Source organism: Hippichthys cyanospilos, chromosome 2, assembly GCF_059441005.1.
Source record: "Hippichthys cyanospilos isolate Australia breed blue-spotted pipefish chromosome 2, RoL_Hcya_1.0, whole genome shotgun sequence".
Taxonomy (NCBI): domain Eukaryota; kingdom Metazoa; phylum Chordata; class Actinopteri; order Syngnathiformes; family Syngnathidae; genus Hippichthys; species Hippichthys cyanospilos.
Genome location: NC_142370.1, coordinates 7,620,147 through 7,639,936, shown reverse-complemented (window position 1 = coordinate 7,639,936; position 19,790 = coordinate 7,620,147). Strand labels below are relative to the sequence as shown.

At 38.6% G+C, this 19,790-nt stretch overlaps 2 protein-coding genes across 7 annotated transcripts; both read right to left on the bottom strand.

Moving 5' to 3' along the window:
- Positions 1–1,640: 1,640 nt before the first annotated feature.
- On the bottom strand, positions 1,641–10,931 carry tnnt2a (troponin T type 2a (cardiac)). 6 transcript variants are annotated; one of them, XM_088408112.1, is made up of 14 exons: positions 10,699–10,931; positions 10,609–10,619; positions 9,376–9,432; positions 8,500–8,553; positions 7,064–7,093; positions 6,888–6,909; positions 6,708–6,771; positions 5,595–5,711; positions 5,447–5,524; positions 4,151–4,261; positions 3,946–4,055; positions 3,769–3,859; positions 3,558–3,598; positions 1,641–2,599 (listed from the first exon to the last, which is right to left on the bottom strand). In XM_088408112.1, the coding sequence occupies exons 1-14, from the start codon at positions 10,734–10,736 to the stop codon at positions 2,566–2,568; spliced, it is 858 nt and encodes a 285-aa protein (XP_088264238.1). In that variant the 5' UTR covers positions 10,737–10,931; the 3' UTR covers positions 1,641–2,565. The 6 variants fall into 6 exon arrangements, with proteins under 6 accessions (XP_088264238.1, XP_088264239.1, XP_088264240.1 ...); XM_088408113.1 differs by having other exon boundaries at positions 6,888–6,906; XM_088408114.1 differs by having other exon boundaries at positions 8,500–8,556; positions 10,507–10,619; positions 10,699–10,717.
- Positions 10,932–11,990: 1,059 nt separating this feature from the next.
- Positions 11,991–19,535, bottom strand: lad1 (ladinin). Its single transcript, XM_088408133.1, has 13 exons — positions 19,423–19,535; positions 18,749–18,928; positions 18,158–18,413; positions 16,988–17,061; positions 15,651–15,822; positions 14,595–14,669; positions 14,446–14,489; positions 14,332–14,374; positions 13,755–13,798; positions 13,604–13,670; positions 13,399–13,527; positions 13,241–13,330; positions 11,991–12,398 (listed from the first exon to the last, which is right to left on the bottom strand). The coding sequence occupies exons 1-13, from the start codon at positions 19,458–19,460 to the stop codon at positions 12,345–12,347; spliced, it is 1,266 nt and encodes a 421-aa protein (XP_088264259.1). The 5' UTR covers positions 19,461–19,535; the 3' UTR covers positions 11,991–12,344.
- Positions 19,536–19,790: the final 255 nt, after the last annotated feature.

Sequence of the window (19,790 nt, the reverse complement as noted above, 5' to 3'; positions counted from 1 at the left end):
AAACCTGCCGCAAGAGAGCAAATATTTTCTCAAATAGCACTAATATTCAAGTAATTTTTTACCATTAAAAAAAAAAAAAAAGACAAGACAACAAATTCGTCGAATAGAAAAGGTCTTACTTTCCACGATTCAACCTTTGCAGTTTACTGTAACTTGGATGATTGAGAATCTCCACAAAGAAAAAAAAATATTAACCATAATGGTATATTTTAACAACAGTAGCTCTATAATTGGGCACCTATGCAATTAGGATAACAGATTGAAGATGGTTGAGAATTTTAGTTCTTTTATTATCAGATTTAATTGAACTACTTTGACGTTTGGACACATTGACATAGTTAAAGTTTTGTGGAAATGTACAAGAGGTGTGTAATTGTTGCCTTTACTGTCTCTCAGTCACAGAATACCTGCACTTTTTCAAATATGCCTGCAATAAATCTGCACATAATTTTGCACAACGAGCAATGCATTCTTCAGTCTTTTACGAAGAGAAATCTTAGCACCCATATCGAAATTACTATAATTATGAATGCTTTGTTAAAATAGCTGAATTCCTAATCTTGTTTTTTTACTCTCGGTTTCTTCCTCCGCTTAACTTTATATCTCAAGTTTCCTGTTTCTTTTGTTGTTGTTTTTTTTTTTTGATCATTGACACAACCCGCTGCAGCGTGACATGCCTTGTGCCCCTCAAATGTGCTTTCCCCTCGAGGGTGCAAGTGTGTAAGGGGTTAGGGCTGCACGATTATGTCCAATATAATAATCACGATTATTTTGGTCAATATTGAAATCACAATTACGAATCACAATTATTCATCGTTGTCTATTTATTGTCCTTTTTTAAACAAGCAGTATATAAACAAGGCTTCAAGACTTGCTACTTAAAAATAATAACAACAAACTGAAATAAGTAAAGTAAATAATAATTATGGCAAAAACACACAAGGAAACAGCTAACTTACTTGCTAAGTGATAACCAATGTAAAAAAAAATGAAGCAGACTTTGAACCAAGCACATGATTTACTTTTGAGCAAATTTTTATTCATAAGCAGTCAAAATGTCATTTTCGGTCATTTCTAACTCAATTCATTCCAATTTTCGGATTTTCCAAAACGGGCCTCAATTGACAGCTAGCACTGTATATCAGGTTTCAGGTGAAAAACTCAACACCATTTCACACTGGTAAATAATATATTAGGGTGAGAAACGCAGAAGCTTTTGTCATGCAAACATGTGGAAAACATTGCCCCCTGGTGGTAGGATAAAAAAGTGCTTGATTTGGCATGTAGCATTTTTAAAGGTTAATATCACAGAGGATCAGCTTAATTAATCATTGTAGCCAATATTGTGATCGCGCTTAAAATTCGAGTGATTGTGCAGCCCACGTAGGGGTCCCAAATTCCATAAGTATGCAATTGCCCCGCCCCTTTCTTCCACACTTTGGCTAAGCCCGCATTCATGGGCACTCAGACTCAACATTTTCTCCATACTTAATTGCGGGTTTGACCAACGGTGTTTTCATTAAAATTCCATTGCCAGTGCTCGGAAAAAAAAATGTCTTTTTCAAGGTTAATTAGCAAATTATTACATCTATTCATTCTTATTTTTATATTTGCATTGTTTATTTTTTTTTTTTGGGGGGGGGGGGGGGGGGTTAGTATTATTAACCTAGAACTAACCTACGTATTTTTGTCCTAGTGTAGTTGCCGTACTGCACATGCACAGCAATTTAAAAAATAGGCATGAAGCTGGAGCTGCTAAAGACCAAGCCCCCGGTTTTGACTTTCTGCATATGACCCTCAAAGGAAAGGTTCCGTATTGTGCATGAGAAATAAGGTGAATTCAAATGCAGACTTTTCAAGTCAGGCAGAATGTATTATTTATTATTTTTTATCCTCTCTAAAAGACTTAGTTCTTTATTACGGGTAATTAAAATTGGTATAGGCCCAAGATTGCTTTACTGCTGAATGTTGAGTGTCGTACACCAACAGGATGTACACATTATTACTATTGCATATTATTATTGCATTTTTTTTTTTTAATTCCAAATTTACTCTCATTTACTTCCAAGTATGTGGATGAAAACAGCCATTCCATTGTATTGATTCATTCAAGTGGTCGGAGCAGATTTAAGATCAGTTTCATCACAAGTTACGTTCCAGCATTTTCTCAAAGCTCAGTGTCACGGTAGCTCTGTGTCAGTCCCATCATGTGAATTGACGTCGTCGTTAGTTTAATGAGCATTTGAGCAAGTTGAAGCCTGTTTTACATATGGACGCCGTCTCATCCTTTCTTTGCTTTAGGCTTAGGCAGTAAATCGAATGAATTCAAATGGTTCTTCATTTTAAAAATTGAAGATTGGAAAATGAGCCAAATGGCGAAATCAAGTTTTTGAGAAAGTGGCTGAATGCTAGATGCGAACCCTGCAAACCATGATTGGACAAATTGAAGCGCTTTATTGTATTGAGTATTAGTATTATTTTTTATTTATTGAGTACTGATGATGGCTGTTAAAGTGAGCTTTGCCTTCTCAGTTGACTTGTGCAAGACGGCTCGGACTTCTGCAACTATTTCCTCAGGCCTCTCTTGGTTCGCTTGGATCTGCGGAAAAGGCAGAGCGTGTTAGTAAGCGATAGCCTTTGTGTCGGGCCTTTCTCATCCTCCTCCCGTTCCAAAAATAACACGTCAGTTAGCAGCAACATTCTGTGCCGGAGGTGTGGACTCGTTGACAGCTGCGCCGCACCGCGCCCAACTGCGCAGCCAGCTCGGCCAGTTGGAGCAAAAGCAACAGGAATGCTTTTTATCGCCGCGTCGCAACACATGCTTTTTCTACCTGACGCAAAATTCTCAAATTCTAAAGTCATGTGAGATTTTAGGGGCTACGCTCAAAAGGATCGTCCACTTACTCTGTTTAGCCATTTTCATTTGTAAAAACGTAACTTTTTGTCCTTAATTCGTTTGATAACTCGTTGACGTGTATTCTTTATACCCTTAAAAATACATTTCAACCAATCAAAGGTCACCTGTTGGTCATATGGCATTCACAAGCTGAGCTGTGATTGGTTGTTTCCCAAACTTTCACAAGCTGAGCTGTGATTGGTCAGTTTTACTGACGAAAATGTCACCAAGTGGCCAAAATGTTTGTATGGGAGTACATGGCTGGACAATCAATGTTGTAGTACATAAACCCCCTGGGACTGTTGTTGAGTAATGGTTTTTGATTGGACAAGCAAGTGTTACCGTGTGTTCTCTCTTGACACGTCCTTTGCTTTGTTGGCAACTCCAGTTTATTTCAATGTCAGTAAAAAGATCTGTTTTTGGCGTCTTCGTTCACGCCACCTTTGGCTCCTAGTACTGATCGCTAAGTTTGTATTTTCATTGTTGTTTCATCTTGGTGGTAGACTTTAGAACGACGTCATGAAGGGGATGAACCTATACTGACAGCTATTAAATAAGTGAACAATCCGTTTCATTATTAGTAAAAAAAAACAAAAACAAAAAAAAACGCATAATTAGAATGTCACTTTTGAATAAGCGTGATGGAAGAGTGCACTTTTACGTTTTTTGGTGGTCGCTGACACGGTTCCTTAGCACATTGATCTGCAATGAAAAAAAAAAAACATAATGCAATGCACAAACTCACATCAGGCATACTTGCACTAATAAAAACAAAATAAATCAAAGGGCCCCTGTAATTGAGTGTTATTATCAGAGCGATCGATGTAGACTATACATTGTTTCCAACACCCAATTTGCTTAGCTCTACACACCTCATATTTTTTGCTGGTGATCTGGTACTGCAGTTCAAACTTCTCGGCTTCCAGCTCTTTCATCCACTCCCACAGCTCCTGAGCTTTTGCTCTGAGTCACCAAAGCAAACAAACAACAAATGCTTTTGTTCTTTTTTGCAAAGGAAATAGTACAATTCATTTTTTCCCCACACACACTTGAGCTGCTCCTGGTTCAAGGTGTCAACGTCCAGAGACTTGCGTCTTTCGCTCAGGATCTTCTTTTTTTTCTCCCTCTCTGTCTGCTTCTTGCCACTGCGCTTCTCTGTCTGTGGAAAAGCCAGGTCAGTTTTATTTCCCTTGTGCCAACTATCGATAGCCATATTCTGGAGACCCTTCTCCGCAAGGTCCAACGCTTTCTCACCAGTTTCTGCATGTAACCTCCAAAGTGCAGACTGGTCAGCGTTTTCTTCTTCTTGGCATCCTCCTCGGCTCTTTTCTTGGCCTCTTCCTCTTCTTTGCGAGTGCGCTCCTCCTGAATGTGCGCAGAAAAGTCACTCAGGCATATAATCATTTTGGATACGTTCTCCCACGCTCTTCTGAAACAGCTTCATACACACCAGCAAAAGACTAAAACGCACTACTAAAAATCCCTCTTACGCACCACTGAATCATGAGTTTTTGTTCTTGGGGTTTTTTTTTTTAGGCTCATGCACAACTGAAACACTTAATTTTTACATTGTTTGCTGAAAAACTCATGTTCAAAGAAACACTCTTAACTGAAATCCACACACAAACACAAGTGAAACAATTCACACACAAATGAAACACTCTCACATCACAACTGAAACACCTCACACTCACACACAACTAAAACACACACAGATGAAACCCTCACACACTTGTTTCTTTCACTCACATTGTCCACTGAAACTCTCATATACGACTGGAACACTCTCATGCACAACTGAAACTCTCTCACTCTTGTTTTTTCCTCATACTCGCAGTCCACAAAAACACTTTCATGCGAAACCGAACACTGACACTCCTTCCTCTCACGTCGTCCACTGAAATACTCTCATGCGCAACTGAAACACTCACTTGCCTGTGTTTGCCCTCAGGTTGTCTACTCACTCTCACGGACAGTGAAACACCCACAATTGAAAACAAATGAAACACAAGAAACAATTTCACACGCACAAATGAAACACTCTCTCACACTTACAGTACACACAACTGAAACATTCACACACAGATGAAAGACTCACACGCATATTTTTTTCAATCACATTGTCCACTGAAACTCTCACATACTACCTAAACACACTAATGCTCTCTCACTCGTTTTTCCCCATACTCACAGTCTACTGAAACACTTTCACACAAATGAAACACACACAAGTGAAACACTCTTACGTCACAACTGAAACATTTCCATACACACTACGGATTCACTCTTATACAAATTACTGAAATCATCTCACACATGCTACCTAATTGCTTTTATAGACACTACAGAAATCCAACTCTGTGGAATTCTAAAGTATGCTCGTATAAAAATATTCTGAAATGATATAATGATACACAGAGTGAAGTACAGTATGGGTTTTAGAAGTATGAGTATTTCAGCAGTGAGTGTGCAATACTGTATGTTGAGTAGTGTGGTATCGGAGAAGTAGTCTTGAATTCTTGGCAGGTTGTCATATTGTCGTTTCTCTACCTCCAAACGTTTCTGTCGTTCCTTTTCTCGCTCGCTGCGGATCCTGTGCTGCTCTGCTCGCTCAGAGCGGCGCCTCTCCTGCGGGCAAACGTACGCCAACGTGAGGCATCATCGACACCTTTTGTCTGGCGTCCGTCTGTTGACTCACTATCCTCTCCTTGAGAAGGATGATCTCATCTTCTTCCTTCTTCCTGCTCTCAAAATGAACCTCAATCAAAGTTTGAAGCTCCATCAGGTCCTTCTCCATCCGTTTGCGATGGATGTCCTTTACAGGGCACGTTGGCTCGTTATTGACATACAAAAATTTTCATAAAAAGTTTTGAGAACTGTAAACAGGGTTTTCACTTCCTTTTGCATGCACAAGTCAAATCATACTTCTTTTTTTTCCAATGATACAGATATTATAGCCTTGATAAATGATAGATGCTTTTATTTATTTCTTTTTAAAATTTTGAAATGTTAAGACTTCAAACCAAGATCAAACAAAGAGCAATCATCAGTAACTGTAGAGAATTATGTTTCCGTGTATTCCAAGCGTTTAGGTTACGTAAAATTCAACCTAAAAAATGAGAATGTAGAGCATTTTGAGTAAAGTTAATTAAAGAACTTTGAGAAATAACCCGATTGAAGTCAATGGTTGCAAAGCAGGAGCGGCATCTGGAATGGACTGCTTGTATTTGACTGCTCATATCAGACACTTTGGATTTGGTTTGATGTAATCCGCATTTTTTTTTTTTTTTGGTGGGAGGCTGATATTGGACCAAAGTAAGTAAATGTGATGAATATCAATATGCAGATTTTTGATGACGTCTTCGTTAGCTACATGTCCTTGGTGCTTAGGCAGAACTAAACCTAGAAGTAAAAAGTTTTGAGACTTGTTTCTATGAAAAGTAAAAAGAGAAAGACACCTGTAACAGTGTGGCTGGTTTGGTAGTTTTGCACTTTTTCTAGGAGCTTTGACACGATCTTTTTTAGTATAAAATGCTTTCCTGTTAATCCCAAGATTTTTTCATCATGGAATAAATGATTATGTAATCCGATTAATTATGAAAAAATTTGCAACCCTTTAATTGTTTGGAAAAATAGGAAATTCATTAGTCAAAAATGTTTTATTGTTTGACAGCACTAATAGTAAACCTAATACTCATTTTGGCTTAGAGGTTTAACTCACATTAAACTGTCAGAGTGTACTTAAAATTGCATAACACACCCTCCAGCAGACACAGTCTAAAGTATCTGTGCAGCCCATCTCATAACTCACGTCGAAATCCACCTTCTCGCCATCTGGAATCTTGGGCGGGATGAGGTTGGGCATCATAAACGGCCTACAATGTGAGACAAAGACCAAAATTGGAGTTTTCTCGAGTACATGGCAGTGCAGAACATTCGACGTATTCCAGCGTCAAAACAAAGGAAACATAAGCGACTTGGTGATGCTTACTTAAACTTTGGCTTGCTTTCTTCTTTGTTGAGAAGCGGCAGCATGTAACGAGAGGAAATGCGAGTCAAGACCGAGCACGCTCATTTGCATTCAAGCCAGCAAGTTCAAGCATTTGTCCAAAGCAGAAAGTTCACAGAAAGAGAGAAACAGCAACTCATTTTTGCCCCCATTTTTACCTTCTCCTTCATCTGCTTCCGCGTCGCCATCTGGAAGCAAAGCACAATGTGCGTCAAACCAAAATGGCCGACAGAAGAGTATGCAAAAGGTGCGTAACCATTTACGTGTCTGTTTTGACTTTGCTAACACACGACCGGTGCATGACAGGAAGTGGGAAAAATGTGTAGTAAAAACCTCTCTCAAGCTCTTTGTCACGGCATAGGAAAGGCTTGTGACGACGGTGGGAATTTGTTCGTCCACCAAAGGATTGAGAGGTGCAACGATTAATTGATAATCGATTATCAAAATCACTCAATGAACACATTCACTGTCAAGCTAGTTAAAATGGATTGATGGTTTTAAAAGCCCAGTAAAAATTGATTTTTGACATCAAGGCCTTTCACATCGAAGGGAAAGCATTGAAAGAAGACACCAAGGAGCTGAAATTTCACCCGGATGGTGAAAACATGTCAAAGTTTTCACCACCGTAATATGCTCAGAATGTAAGTCTATTCATGTATTTATGGTTCATTATTACTGCCCTTATTGCTCTATTACTATTACTATTTTTTTGTTGTTTTTGTTTTATTGCCTACCTTATGATTTGCTCGATTTCGGAACACAGTCTGTTCGGGGAAGTGAACAGAATAAGAATTTTATTGTGTGGTATTACTATGCATGTGACAATAAAACTCTCGAATCTTGAAAAATTCAAGATGGCAAGTCAACTTGCCAACAACTGAAATACTGTGAGAATGATGTGGATGAAATACCCCAAAATGGTGCAGTACAAGGGTTAAAAATAAAGCCTTGTATAATGCAATTTAAACAAACAGTAGCATCGAGAGGAAGAAAAAAGATATGTTTCATGAGTCTCCTATTGTCTATCACTACTAGTCAATGGCATTGAATGAGTTAAAAATTCTTCAACTCCTCAGAATTTTCATCGATATATATTTTCCATGATTTGTTCGCTTCCTTAATAGCCGTAGTAAAACATCTACTTTGACTTTTGGAAAATTTCATGCGTCCACTATTTACTTATTTATATCTTTTCTTAATCAACATCCTATTTTTTTATAAGGTGTGTGTTTCTGTGTGCGGACGGGTGGAGTGTTGTATAGTCAGCAGATTCAGATGATGAATTAGTGACTAAAGTGAGGCCTCGGGCTTGGAAGGTTTGCGTGTGTGTGTGTGTGTGTGTGTGTGTGTGTGTGTGTGTGTGTGTGTGTGTGTGTGTGTGTGTGTGTGTGCGTGTGCAATGACAAGGCGTAGACAAACACACGCCGCCCATCAAGTCGCTGCTGTCTGTCACATACCAAAGTGACGTCCAACTCGGATAACTCACGACTTTCTCAGCAGTGTTGGATCCACAAATGCACGGAACATTAGTCTTATGATTCGCTTTTATGCCTTCGCCGCATTCATCCTGCACCTGGTGTTTCTCTTCTCCTACCTTCCTCTTCTCCAGCGCCTTCCTCTTCCTCCTGCGCTTCTTCAGTGGGCTTGTCTGCTAGCAAGACCAAAAATGTCACGTGTGAGTGAGAGGTTTGGCAGTTATTGGAGTTGTTAGAATAGAACACACAGGCACATAAAAAAAACCTCAAGCTACCAAGTCCTTTATAGAGATCTTGTGAGTTAAATATGGTAAATAACAGTTTCCATTTTGAGCAGAAATCAACCCTAAATTTGTATTTTTTTCTTATTTCACATATGTTCTATGCAAACCCTCTAATTGAAGTACAGTGTTTTGATTGAAATTGTCACAATGGTCGGGGAATTGAACCCACAAACCTATCACGATTGGTCATTAGCCCTAGGCAATTGTCATGTGATTTTCAGGTGACAGCCAGTGATAAAATGGTCGCCCCCAGAGATGGATATAAAAAAAACGATTAAATAATCGCAGCAATAGTCCACAAATCTAATATTAATCAGAATGCAATATTAAAATGACTGGGTCTGATAAAGTATATTTTGGTAAAGATAATATTTGGGTTGACTCCTCCTTTAACCAACTGTCATGTTAGCTCTTAGGTTTCTTGTATTGTTTTTTTTTTTTCATAGAAAGAACAAAAAGGTCATCACAACACAAGGTCGCAGGAAAGCAATAACAACAATGAGATACCCAACACAGGTATTTCAAGTACATTCATTACTCTCAAAAGAAGTGACGTGTGTGCCAGACATATTTCAAAACTGTCAAATTCACTGACATTGTCGACTCAGATGTTTACAAGAAGCCTCCTTATCAAATGTTATTCATTCAGCCATTTCGTACTTTCACACTAAATGCAACAGCGTGCACTTGAGCACAAATCACATGTAGTACCTTCTTCCTCCTCTTCCTCTTCTGCCTCACCTTCCTCTACCTCCTCCTCTTCCTCCTCTGGAAAAAGAACACATTCATGTGATGCAACATAATGATTCACCTGCAATTTTGGCCTCTCAACGGAATATTTGATGCTAAACGTCAACTACATTCATTAATATTTTATACTACTTACATTATGGTCACATGTGAGGTGAGGTTGCCGGATGAGTGCCTGATTGATACGGACTTTTGTTTTTTTTTCTTTTTAAAGGCAGTTTTGATATTTGGCTGCAGAAAAATTCCAATAGCCGATTATTTAAAACAAGGAACTTTCCGTTTTGTTGATTATGGCGGCGTCATATGGACGAAAGCGGTAGTGTTTTTTGTAATGACAGGCAATATTTTCCCTGAGGACCAGAACCATTTAACTAATTATTCAAATATTTCATGAAGGTTGAAAAGTTCATGAATGTTACTATACTGTATATACTGTATATATATATATATATATATATATATATATATATATATATATATATATATATATATATATATATATATATATATATATATATTTTTTTTTTTTTTTTTTTTTTGTGTGTGTGTGTGTGTGTGTGTGTGTAAAATGTAAATGCACTTTATTTATATAGCGCTTTACAAAAAATGAATAAATTAAATGATTATAAAATTCAAAAACTTAAATATAAATGTGGGCTTAACAACCCACAGTAAATTTTAAATATAATCATAGGTCTAGTTCTCATTAAATGGGGGGTGGCACTCCTCAGGAGTGTCTTTTATACCTATGGACAGCCAGAGGATGAGTGTGTATTGCTCCGATTACCGTAATGCCCCTAAAGCTCCCATGGGCGAAAAAATACACATACTCCATTTAATGTGTTAATGTGTAAAAAAGAGAAAGCCAATAAATGGCCTGATTATTGACCATTCTAAAAGAGCCAATATTGTAAATGCAAACAGAGTTTTAAAGACATTTCTTTTTATGTGGCTTTCTATTGTATTGATTGATTGATTGATTGAATTGTGAAAGAAAGGATCCATGCCCATTTATGATGTGAGCCACCATTGCCACCCAGGCCTGTGAATAGAGTTTGTGCGTATACAGTACGTAGAGTGGCGTCACGTTACCGTACAAGGTTGTCATGTTTTGGAGTTAGCGTTTGTCTGCAATGCACATCTTTGGTTTTGCCAGCATATGACCTCTTCATGAGTGGCGATGACTTTTCTTACCTTCCAGCTCCCTGTCAAAATCAACCAGATTCAAGATGACCCAAAATGACATTGTGTGATGTGCAGCTGCAAATCCGATACTGGACTTACTCTTCGTACTCCTCCACCACCTCCTCAGTGTCCGACATGACCAGCGGTGATCTTGAGCACAAACGCTCTTTCAGTTTGAGCGGAAATCCTTCGTTTATTCACCGTTCAAAGTGCAAGCTCGAGCCACAAGAAAGATCCTACAAGGATGAGTGCAAAACTTAGGAGCTGCACCACCTTTTGTTATGTTATTAATAACTTTCAAGAGAGCTGCCATTTTTGTGTTATCAGCAGAACCAAATAAGGCTGAGTGGAAAAGTAAACATACACACCCTTCTATGGAAAGTGTCTGCTGACAAAACACAGACACAGGAGTCTAATCTGAACAGATAAGTGGGTGGTTATGTCTAAAATTAAAAGAATTACAAAGACTATTAGGAGCTGCTTGTTTTTTTTGTTTGGTTTTTTTTTGCATATTTTTGTACATATTTATCACAACTATACTTTAATTTATTTTCTTTGGATAAAAATGACATCGTTTAGTCTTGACACAATCTAGTTAACCCAAACATACATATTTGAAAATTGGGATCATCCACAGGTCACATGAGCCACAGGAAGTTGTGCAAAGAAAATCTGCTGCAGGGCTTGGGAAAGCACCCCAAAAAAGTTCACACATTGTTTTTCTCTACGTGCGTGATGATTTTTTTTTTCTTTTTTGCTGCATCACTTTAATATGCTTATTGTTACCATGTTATTAGCCCAATTACCGTGTGACCAGGGGCGTAGCCAGACATTTTTCTGTGGGGTTGCCAAGCTGTCACAACACCTCAGTGAGGTGTGGCCAGGGGTGGCATGCAGTCATGGTTTCATGAAATCAAATAATTGTATTTTATTATATAAAATTAAACGTAAACATGCAGTTATCTAGAAGTTGTCAAGGAGTGCAAGAATACTGTATACATGTTTACATGTCAGAAAAATCTGGGATATCAAAGTTTTCCACTAGCTGTGGGAGGGAGGTTACAATGGCCACCCCTGGCCCACCATGTAGCACCATATATGTATATGTATGTATATATATATATATATATATATATATATATATATATATATATATATATATATATATATATATATATATATATATATATATATATATATATATATATATATATATATATATATATATATATATATATATATATATATATATATATATATATATATATATATATATATATATATATACGTTGAAATGGCACAGATGGCAGAGTTCAATGAAGTGTAATGGAAAACGTTTTATTTCACAAATGGAAACTTTCTCATTTCACAACACCAGCTTTGACTTTTAGATTGGCAAATGAACTTCTTAATACCACCATGTTCAAAGTGCTTCAATATTGACAAATTGCATTTGTACCTTTAGCTTTAAATAAGTCATTCAAATAAGTCAATGGAAAAGAAGCACCAACCTTTTTAGTCTTACAAAACTACGTCGTGTTTTATTTTTTATTTTGTTTTTCTCCAAGAAGGTAAACAGATTGTTCAAGCAAAACAAATGCAAAATAATTCAAATACACTTAATTTTGCATATTTACAAAGTACCCGATTAAAAAAGTTCCTCGCACTTTTCCAAATCAATATGAAAAAATAACCTTTCACTTGTAGATTTTTTTTTTTTTTCTGATTTGAAGTTTGTGATATTTTCATGGCTTCTCAAACAAACTCTTCTTGCTGGAAATGTCCACATGCTTGAAGGCCTGCAACACAATATTGAAGAATTAGTTGCCGGGATCCCCACATGAATCAGCGCATATGAAAATGTTTTAGAAGGAAAAGATTTGAAAATACTTGAGAGGTTTAAGCACACATATTTTTGACCATAACTCTTACTACTAAACTAAATACAGTACTGTATAATATTATCTACCTTCTCACTATGTAAGGCTATGAGTGTCCTCTAGCGGTATTATAAAGAATCACTGCCAAGCAAATAGAGTTTAAGTAGGATAACTTTTTATAATGTACAAGGTATTCGTTTAATTTTTTGGTACTGTTTCTTTTAAAACTATATTTTAGGTTCATTTTTTTCATTTGTAAGCAACACATGCTAGCGTAATTGGGTAATTGTTTTTTAATCATAATTTTTATATAATTATTGTATTTATTGTAAGTACACCGTTCACTTTCAAACTGCGTGTTGTTACAGTGTCTTAGAATGTTAAATAAACTTTTTTTCATCAAATCTGGGTAGTCTTTGATAGTTTGATGATTCTTATGGTGACTTTTTTTTTAGATGTTTGCTAACCGTTGTTTTAATTATATCTTTATATATTTACATCAATTATATCTTTATATGTTTTTGTAAATCAAAACGATCCTGAGTGAAATAAAAAATGTAAAATTGTTCGGGGTCATCGCTTGGGTTAAAAAAAAAAAAGAGGGCGAGGGAGAACGTATACTGCCCCCTCGTGGCCACGTGGTAACGTGCACCAGGTGTTGCCTTTTGCAACTTAAGTAAAGTTGGCAAGATATCGGCAGATTCAGATTCGCGATCAATTTTGCACAGGTGCAGTCAACAAGCTGTCATGGCGGCTCTGACCGTGGGACTAGAGCTGGATCCCCCACGGTTGGTCTTGTCACGCCAGCGATCGATCCGATCCTTTATTGTAGTCACGGATCTTCGAATTTCCTGCAAGACATGCCAAGATTTACGTTTTCAAACAGAAAGCATGAGCAAGTTCAGGCCTGCGTCCTTACATTTCTGGAAGGGCCTATTGGGCTTGTTGCTTGCGGTTCCTTCTCAAAGAGCCCCCTCTTCCTGGACACCTCGTCCAGAAGGTACAAAGTACGCTGGCTCACGTCGGGAGACCGACCTGTTTCCGATTTCTGTGCAATTGTCAAGAGAAATAATTGCGACTGTTATGTGCCTGCTTTGTCATTTTGAAGAGCAGGAGGCACCGACCTGTGCAGCCTGGGCTAGTCTTTCCATTTTCTCCTGGATGGCTCGAGATGAGACCCTCTGAGCGGAACTACACAAAAATGTGATCCTGGTGAGTCAAGCGTGGGACTGAAAGGTTTTCATAGTTGAAATAATTAAATACAGTAAGACTCACTTCCTCTGAAAAGATGGTGCTTTGTCCTCATTGAGGGCTTCATTCTGATCCAATCCAAAGTCAGAGAAATTCAACAATAATGATAAAATAAACAATAAATAAGACACCACTTAATGTATGGAATTTACATTGTGTAGACAAAAGGTATTGAGACATCTTCTCAGATAAGTGGATTTATTTACTTCAATTATGTTTTCTGAGGGGATTTTTGATGTCCAATGTTTCTGATGTTGAACCTGAGAAAAGGCCAAATTTCCACTCTGTGTTCGAGGTAATTTCATCAAATGCCTCACACCCGGCCATCTCAGAATGTCCGGTAAAAATTCTAGCACAAAGATCTGCTTGTTGTTGGGAGAATTTTTTAGACATTAGACGAAATGAGACAGAACGGGCTTGAGCTCATTCAAGCGTGCATGTTTTAGTCCTAGTTCAGCACAGAGTCTGTTGTAATTGGACAAGATCAAAAATTTTCACCATTTATAATGTCCAATTGTTCACATTTTCCCACAAGATTATTATTATTAGTAATGTCTCAGTCCCCTTGTCCTCCGTTTACTTTCAAGTCGAAGCGAAATACCGTGTTGGATTCAAACTTTTTGGTTGCCACTCTCACACTTGCGCTAAAACAGAGACACACAAAAAAATAAGCAATGCCCTAAGTCCAAATTCTGCTCTTGTAAAATATCTTTACCTCCTTTGCAATGGAGAAATATCCTCCTCTTTCCTCCTCATCATCTGTAAAGCAAGCACATGGCGTGTGTCTCTACATGACTGTTTTTAGTGGCGATGAATGAACACGTTGGGTCCCGGGAGTGTATTGGCGGTGTGTTGTGCAGTTACCCGAAAAGATATGGTTCTGGAGCTTTTCCTGACAAAGATGGGCTTGCTTGTCGCTTCCGGGCTCATCAGGCTGCTCTGAGAAAATGGACAACAATGGAGAAATGAGGTTGTGGTTGTCACTGCGCCAAACGAGAGCTCATCAGTTGTACACATGATCAAATTTTCGCTGTGAAGATGTATGCTTTGAAAAAAAACAAAAAAGAGCTGTTCTTACAAAAAAAATGAATCCTGGTCTTTAAGGGTTTAAATATTCACCAAAAGTTACACCATTTTAAAGATGTTAATCCAGATTAGTCTTGTCTTGATTTGACCAAAACTGTGTATGGGAAACGAGGCCAAAAAGTTGAAGTGATAAATCCGTAGATTTGTTTGCATTGATAGTGTCATCCGATCTATTGCTTTCTCACTCGTTCGGTCCAATTTCATTTGAGGTTGTCGTGAATATTTCAAAGACTACATGGCAAAGTATTTAGCACCAGCAAGTAACAACTCCAGAAAACTTCCAAAAAGTCATGAATACGTTCACAATTTAATATAAAATAACACAAATCCTAGATGTTACAATGGCTTCTATTTAGGTAGACACACAGCGCACTATCAACACAATCAGCGTACTATCAACAGTTGCCAGAGTCAGCACCAAAAAAACAGAGACTAAGCCGAACAAGGCACAAATCTGGAACTGTTAAAAGGTAAACAATCAGTTCCAAAACACCCAAATTATTTCACTGACCCCCTGCAGTCAGGCTGCGCACCCCACATTGAGAACCACTGGTTTATCAACTACAGTTTTTATTTTTTTTATTTGAAAAAATACCTGGAGGAGGCTCTTGAGAAATGATTGCAAAAATTAACTGCTGCCTGCTATTGCTATACCGGAGGTGGGGAAAAAAAAATCACAATTCCAGTAGTACAGTAAATTCTTTTCAAACGTCTTCAGCCCTCTGGGTGACAGGCTGAACAATACAATACTTTTCCACTAGATGGCAGAGTTGTTGAAGAACATCATTTCAGAGAGCTGCTATATACTTTTGTATATATGCATGTGTGCGATACCTCCGTTGCGTGTCCATTAGGGATGGGGCTTCCCGGGCCTCTAGGGGAGGGGCTAGTGCAAGGTGAGGACCATTGTTCTTGAGGTGACCTGGGGGTCTTAGGTGAGAGGGGGCTGACGGGAGTTGTGTGCCCGCTAGCAGATGGGCTCTGATTGAGAGCGATGGAGACTGAACTACAACAGAGACACAAGAAAAATACAGTACCCCGTTTTCACCACTGTATGATCTACTGTAATAATAGATGCAGGATTTCACATGACGTTAAGTCAATGTCCCCGTAAATATGTTGCCACCTAGCAGTGTTCGCTGACTGGTCACGTTCCTGTGAACATCCTGTTTGCAAAAAGGTCAACTGATAAGGATATAAAGGTGTCATCTCAGTTTAAAGAAATGTGAACAGTGTGAGGAAGGCTATGTGTAAAACAGATCATTAATGATGGACAAATGGAACCCAATGAAGCGCTTTTGTTATATATTTTTTTGTTCTTTTAGTTGGCTCTCTTGGTTATAAACTATTGGGTCAAATTGACCCATTTGAATGTTTCAGTAAATGTTGGAATTTATTTTTGGGGGGTGGCGGAGTGTACAAGACATCTGCTTGGCTAAGAATGAAAACCAACATCTCTGATTAAAATGTCATTTGTACACATTATTATTATTAGTGCATTTTTCAATTCATGACATTTGTCGAAATATTACCGCAAAGGAATTACAAGATTTGTAATTGGGTTACACACACACACACACACACACACACACACACACACACAAATGCGTCTGATACTTTTGGATAATAGAACACACCTCCGGGTCATTTTGACCCAGAGAAATTGTTCCCGTATCTGAAAAATAAAATATGTAACACACTGGTTAAAACTGGTATTGCATTTGGGTTAAATGCATTTCTTTAGGCAACTAAACACAGCCTGAGTCAAAGTGACCCAAGGACGGTATTGTTCTTCCTTACAAACATAACTGGAAGGTCAAAGATGGTGGAAATTTAACCCATTTCCATTGCACTACCTTTTTTTTTCTTTTAACCAAGAGCACCATCTAGAGGACTTATAAAAAATTACAAGTGGTTCATGAGGCCTCATTTTCCCATTAATACCGATCATAATACATGCATTTGTTTTTCAGTTACTGATGAGAAAAGTCTTCGGAAATGAAATTTTGAGGTCAAACTATGTTCCCTTTTTTAGGATGCTTTTAAGTTAATCATAAATGCTCAAAATTCTTGGCTTTTTATGAGTAGTGTGTCTTTGCAAATATTTTTCTGTATGTACTTTTTTGAATTCATGTTGAAACAAATAGTGCAGAAAAACAGTGAGTGTTCACCTGACAAATTTGCGCGTCGGGTCGGACGGATTCCTGGAAACCGGGTCTTTCCCAGATGGCTCTCCACTTTCTTGCTGAAAGACACAGACAGGAGACAGTGTCAACACAAGTAGAACGCTTTTGTGCGAAGACACATGATACACACCTTGCATTACGTAACATCGCACAGGCATGGCCTCGCTCGATAGGTTGCATGTTAGAAAATGCGCCTTATTTAAATCTAGATCACCAAACTGATAGAGGCAAATGATAACAGATTTTGTGCATCCCATCAAAGACGTAAGATTAGAGGCTAGAGGATTGCTTTTTCTTCGAGGAAGTACAACACCCAAAAGTTTTGTTTATGCATTTTTTTTTGCGCCTTTCTGTACTCCCACACCTCGGTTGTTTTTCCCAAATGTTGAAAATGATTAACTCGACTCTCTGTGAGGCAACAGCTGACTGCAGGCTCCAATCCAGCCTCCTTGGTGCTTGTCTCATTACAAATGTTGTAAATCGTTGCTACTTGTGTATATTCTTTGAGTAATTGCGAGAAAAAAATCCTCACCTATTTGCATTTTATCTTCTCCTCCACAAGAATACACCTGATGACAGCTAAGAGGACATTGCTGCTTTGACGAGTGACCAAATTTAAGTTTTTCGGGATACAACAGGTATTCCAATGTCGCATATTTGACTTATTGCGTAGGAGGTCTGGAATGTTGCGGGATGGATGGAGGTTTCCATCGCATGAAAGTGATTGCGAAGTCATGCTCAAAAAATCCAGAGAAGGGTTCGTTAATGAACACCTCCCGTTAACTCATCCAGTGCCATGGACATAGTAATAACAATAATAAAAAATCAAATTCTGGTCAAATACATTTTTTTTTTTACGGAGAAGAGCACACACCCTTGTCATAAGCTTACCTAATATGTCCAAGTCAATTGAGCGCTGTACTGACAACTGTGACCACTGGACGGCAGTGTTTCCACACTTATAACGCAGCTATTATCTACATGCAATTCAAAGCGAGGAATGGAAATCATCTTTGATATGATACCGCCCATATTTACATAGCACACGCCTTGAAAGTCGAGTGAAAATGCTAAAAAATACTCTGCCTCTTTTTCTCGAGGAGATGCGCACCTCATGTCAAGGCGAAAACATTAGAAATATAAATGAGGTCCTACGTGTGTGTTTGAGATGATATCGCTCTTATGGATGTGGACGTCCTTGGAAAAGTAAGGGCTGACTTTTTGTGGCGGCTCTGAGTTTTTTGTGGGCTTGTCCTGCTGCATGATTAGCTCTGCACCTCCTCCACCGCCAGACTCCTGGTCATCATCCCCATCCACCTTCTGGCGACTCAGAGACTCCATGTGCCTCAGCCTTCGCTTCTCATCCCGGACTCGCAGTATCTCCATAAAGTCCAGCGGCATCTGCTCCGCACTGGAAAAGAACAATACAACAAGCTGGTCTTGAGATCCCTGACGAAAGCCTTCAAGCTCAACTGATTCCTGTAAAGCTCCTTTGCTTTTGACAAATTCCACATCTCCACGCATGGTGTCAGTTTGAAAGGCAATGCAGGTCACATATTCCCGTGGGGCAAAGGTGTCAAATCCGCTCTTTTTTTTTTTTTTTTTTTTTTCTCTTGTCTCTGGAGTTGTGGCCAACTATCAAAGCTGAGCGACTCTCTCCATGGCACCTCAGATGCCACATGAAGAAGAAAACAAAAACTAGAACCCGTGAAAAATGAAAAGGATTTTTGTAATGTGAAGTTGAACCTGCAGGGGTCTGTAGCGGTTTCTGGTGTTGCTTCGGACCCCTGTTTGCATGCGACCGTGCTATGGGGTTCTTCACTGGACTCTCCCTCGCTGTCATAAGCGCTGCTGGAGCTCTTCCCCTTTCTCCTTCTTTCCCGCTCCACCTCCTCCTCATCCTCTATTGTCCGCTGGCGTGCCAAGCTGAGGACACAGTGCGCATGGAAGGTCGTAAAATGGAAAAAGCTAGTCTTGTATCAACCGTAAGGTAATGGCAGTATTAAAGGCAATAAACGCATGATAGTAGGGCTTGGCAATAAAGTGAATTGATTAGATAGATTCAGTATTAAGGAAAAGGATTTCGGTTGTCAAATAGTTACAAAGTTACAATTCTGGATGGGAGGTTTACAACAAATGTTTATCGTAAGTACAAAGTGCTAAATTGTGGTTTTTAAAGAGATAGTAAATGAAAAAGAATGAAAAATCATAGTAACGTTGCAAAAAGAATTACAATAGTAAAAACACATATAGTATTATAAATGAAAAACTTACAAAAATCCATACTGCATATTATAATACAATATAACCATAAAAAATGAAAGTAAAAGGAATATTAAGGCTCAAATGACACAATACAGTAAATCAAAAAATACCATACAAAATATAAAACGTGCCCGCGTTTGGAGGGTGAGACCTACCTGGACAAAGCTGACCAATTTCTCCGACTGACGGACATTCTGGACGGATAACGCGACCTTCTGCGCTTGACTCACACTGAAAGCAACTGACAGGCGCTCGGAGGGCGGCGGCCTATTCGCAGCACTAAACGAGCCACCTTTACCCCGTTCACTGAGGTGTCACATAACCACAAAGGTGAGCTGCCCACCTGCGTGTGTTTATGTGTGCGTACGTGTGCGTACGTGTGCGTGAGAGAGAGAGAGAAACAGTACCCTATCATTTGCAGGTGACGGAATTAAACAATAACTGGAAAATGAGGTAATAGAAGATGACGGTTGTTCACACCTCAGCTACTCTGCACTTAGACCTTGCATGATCCTTTTATGTA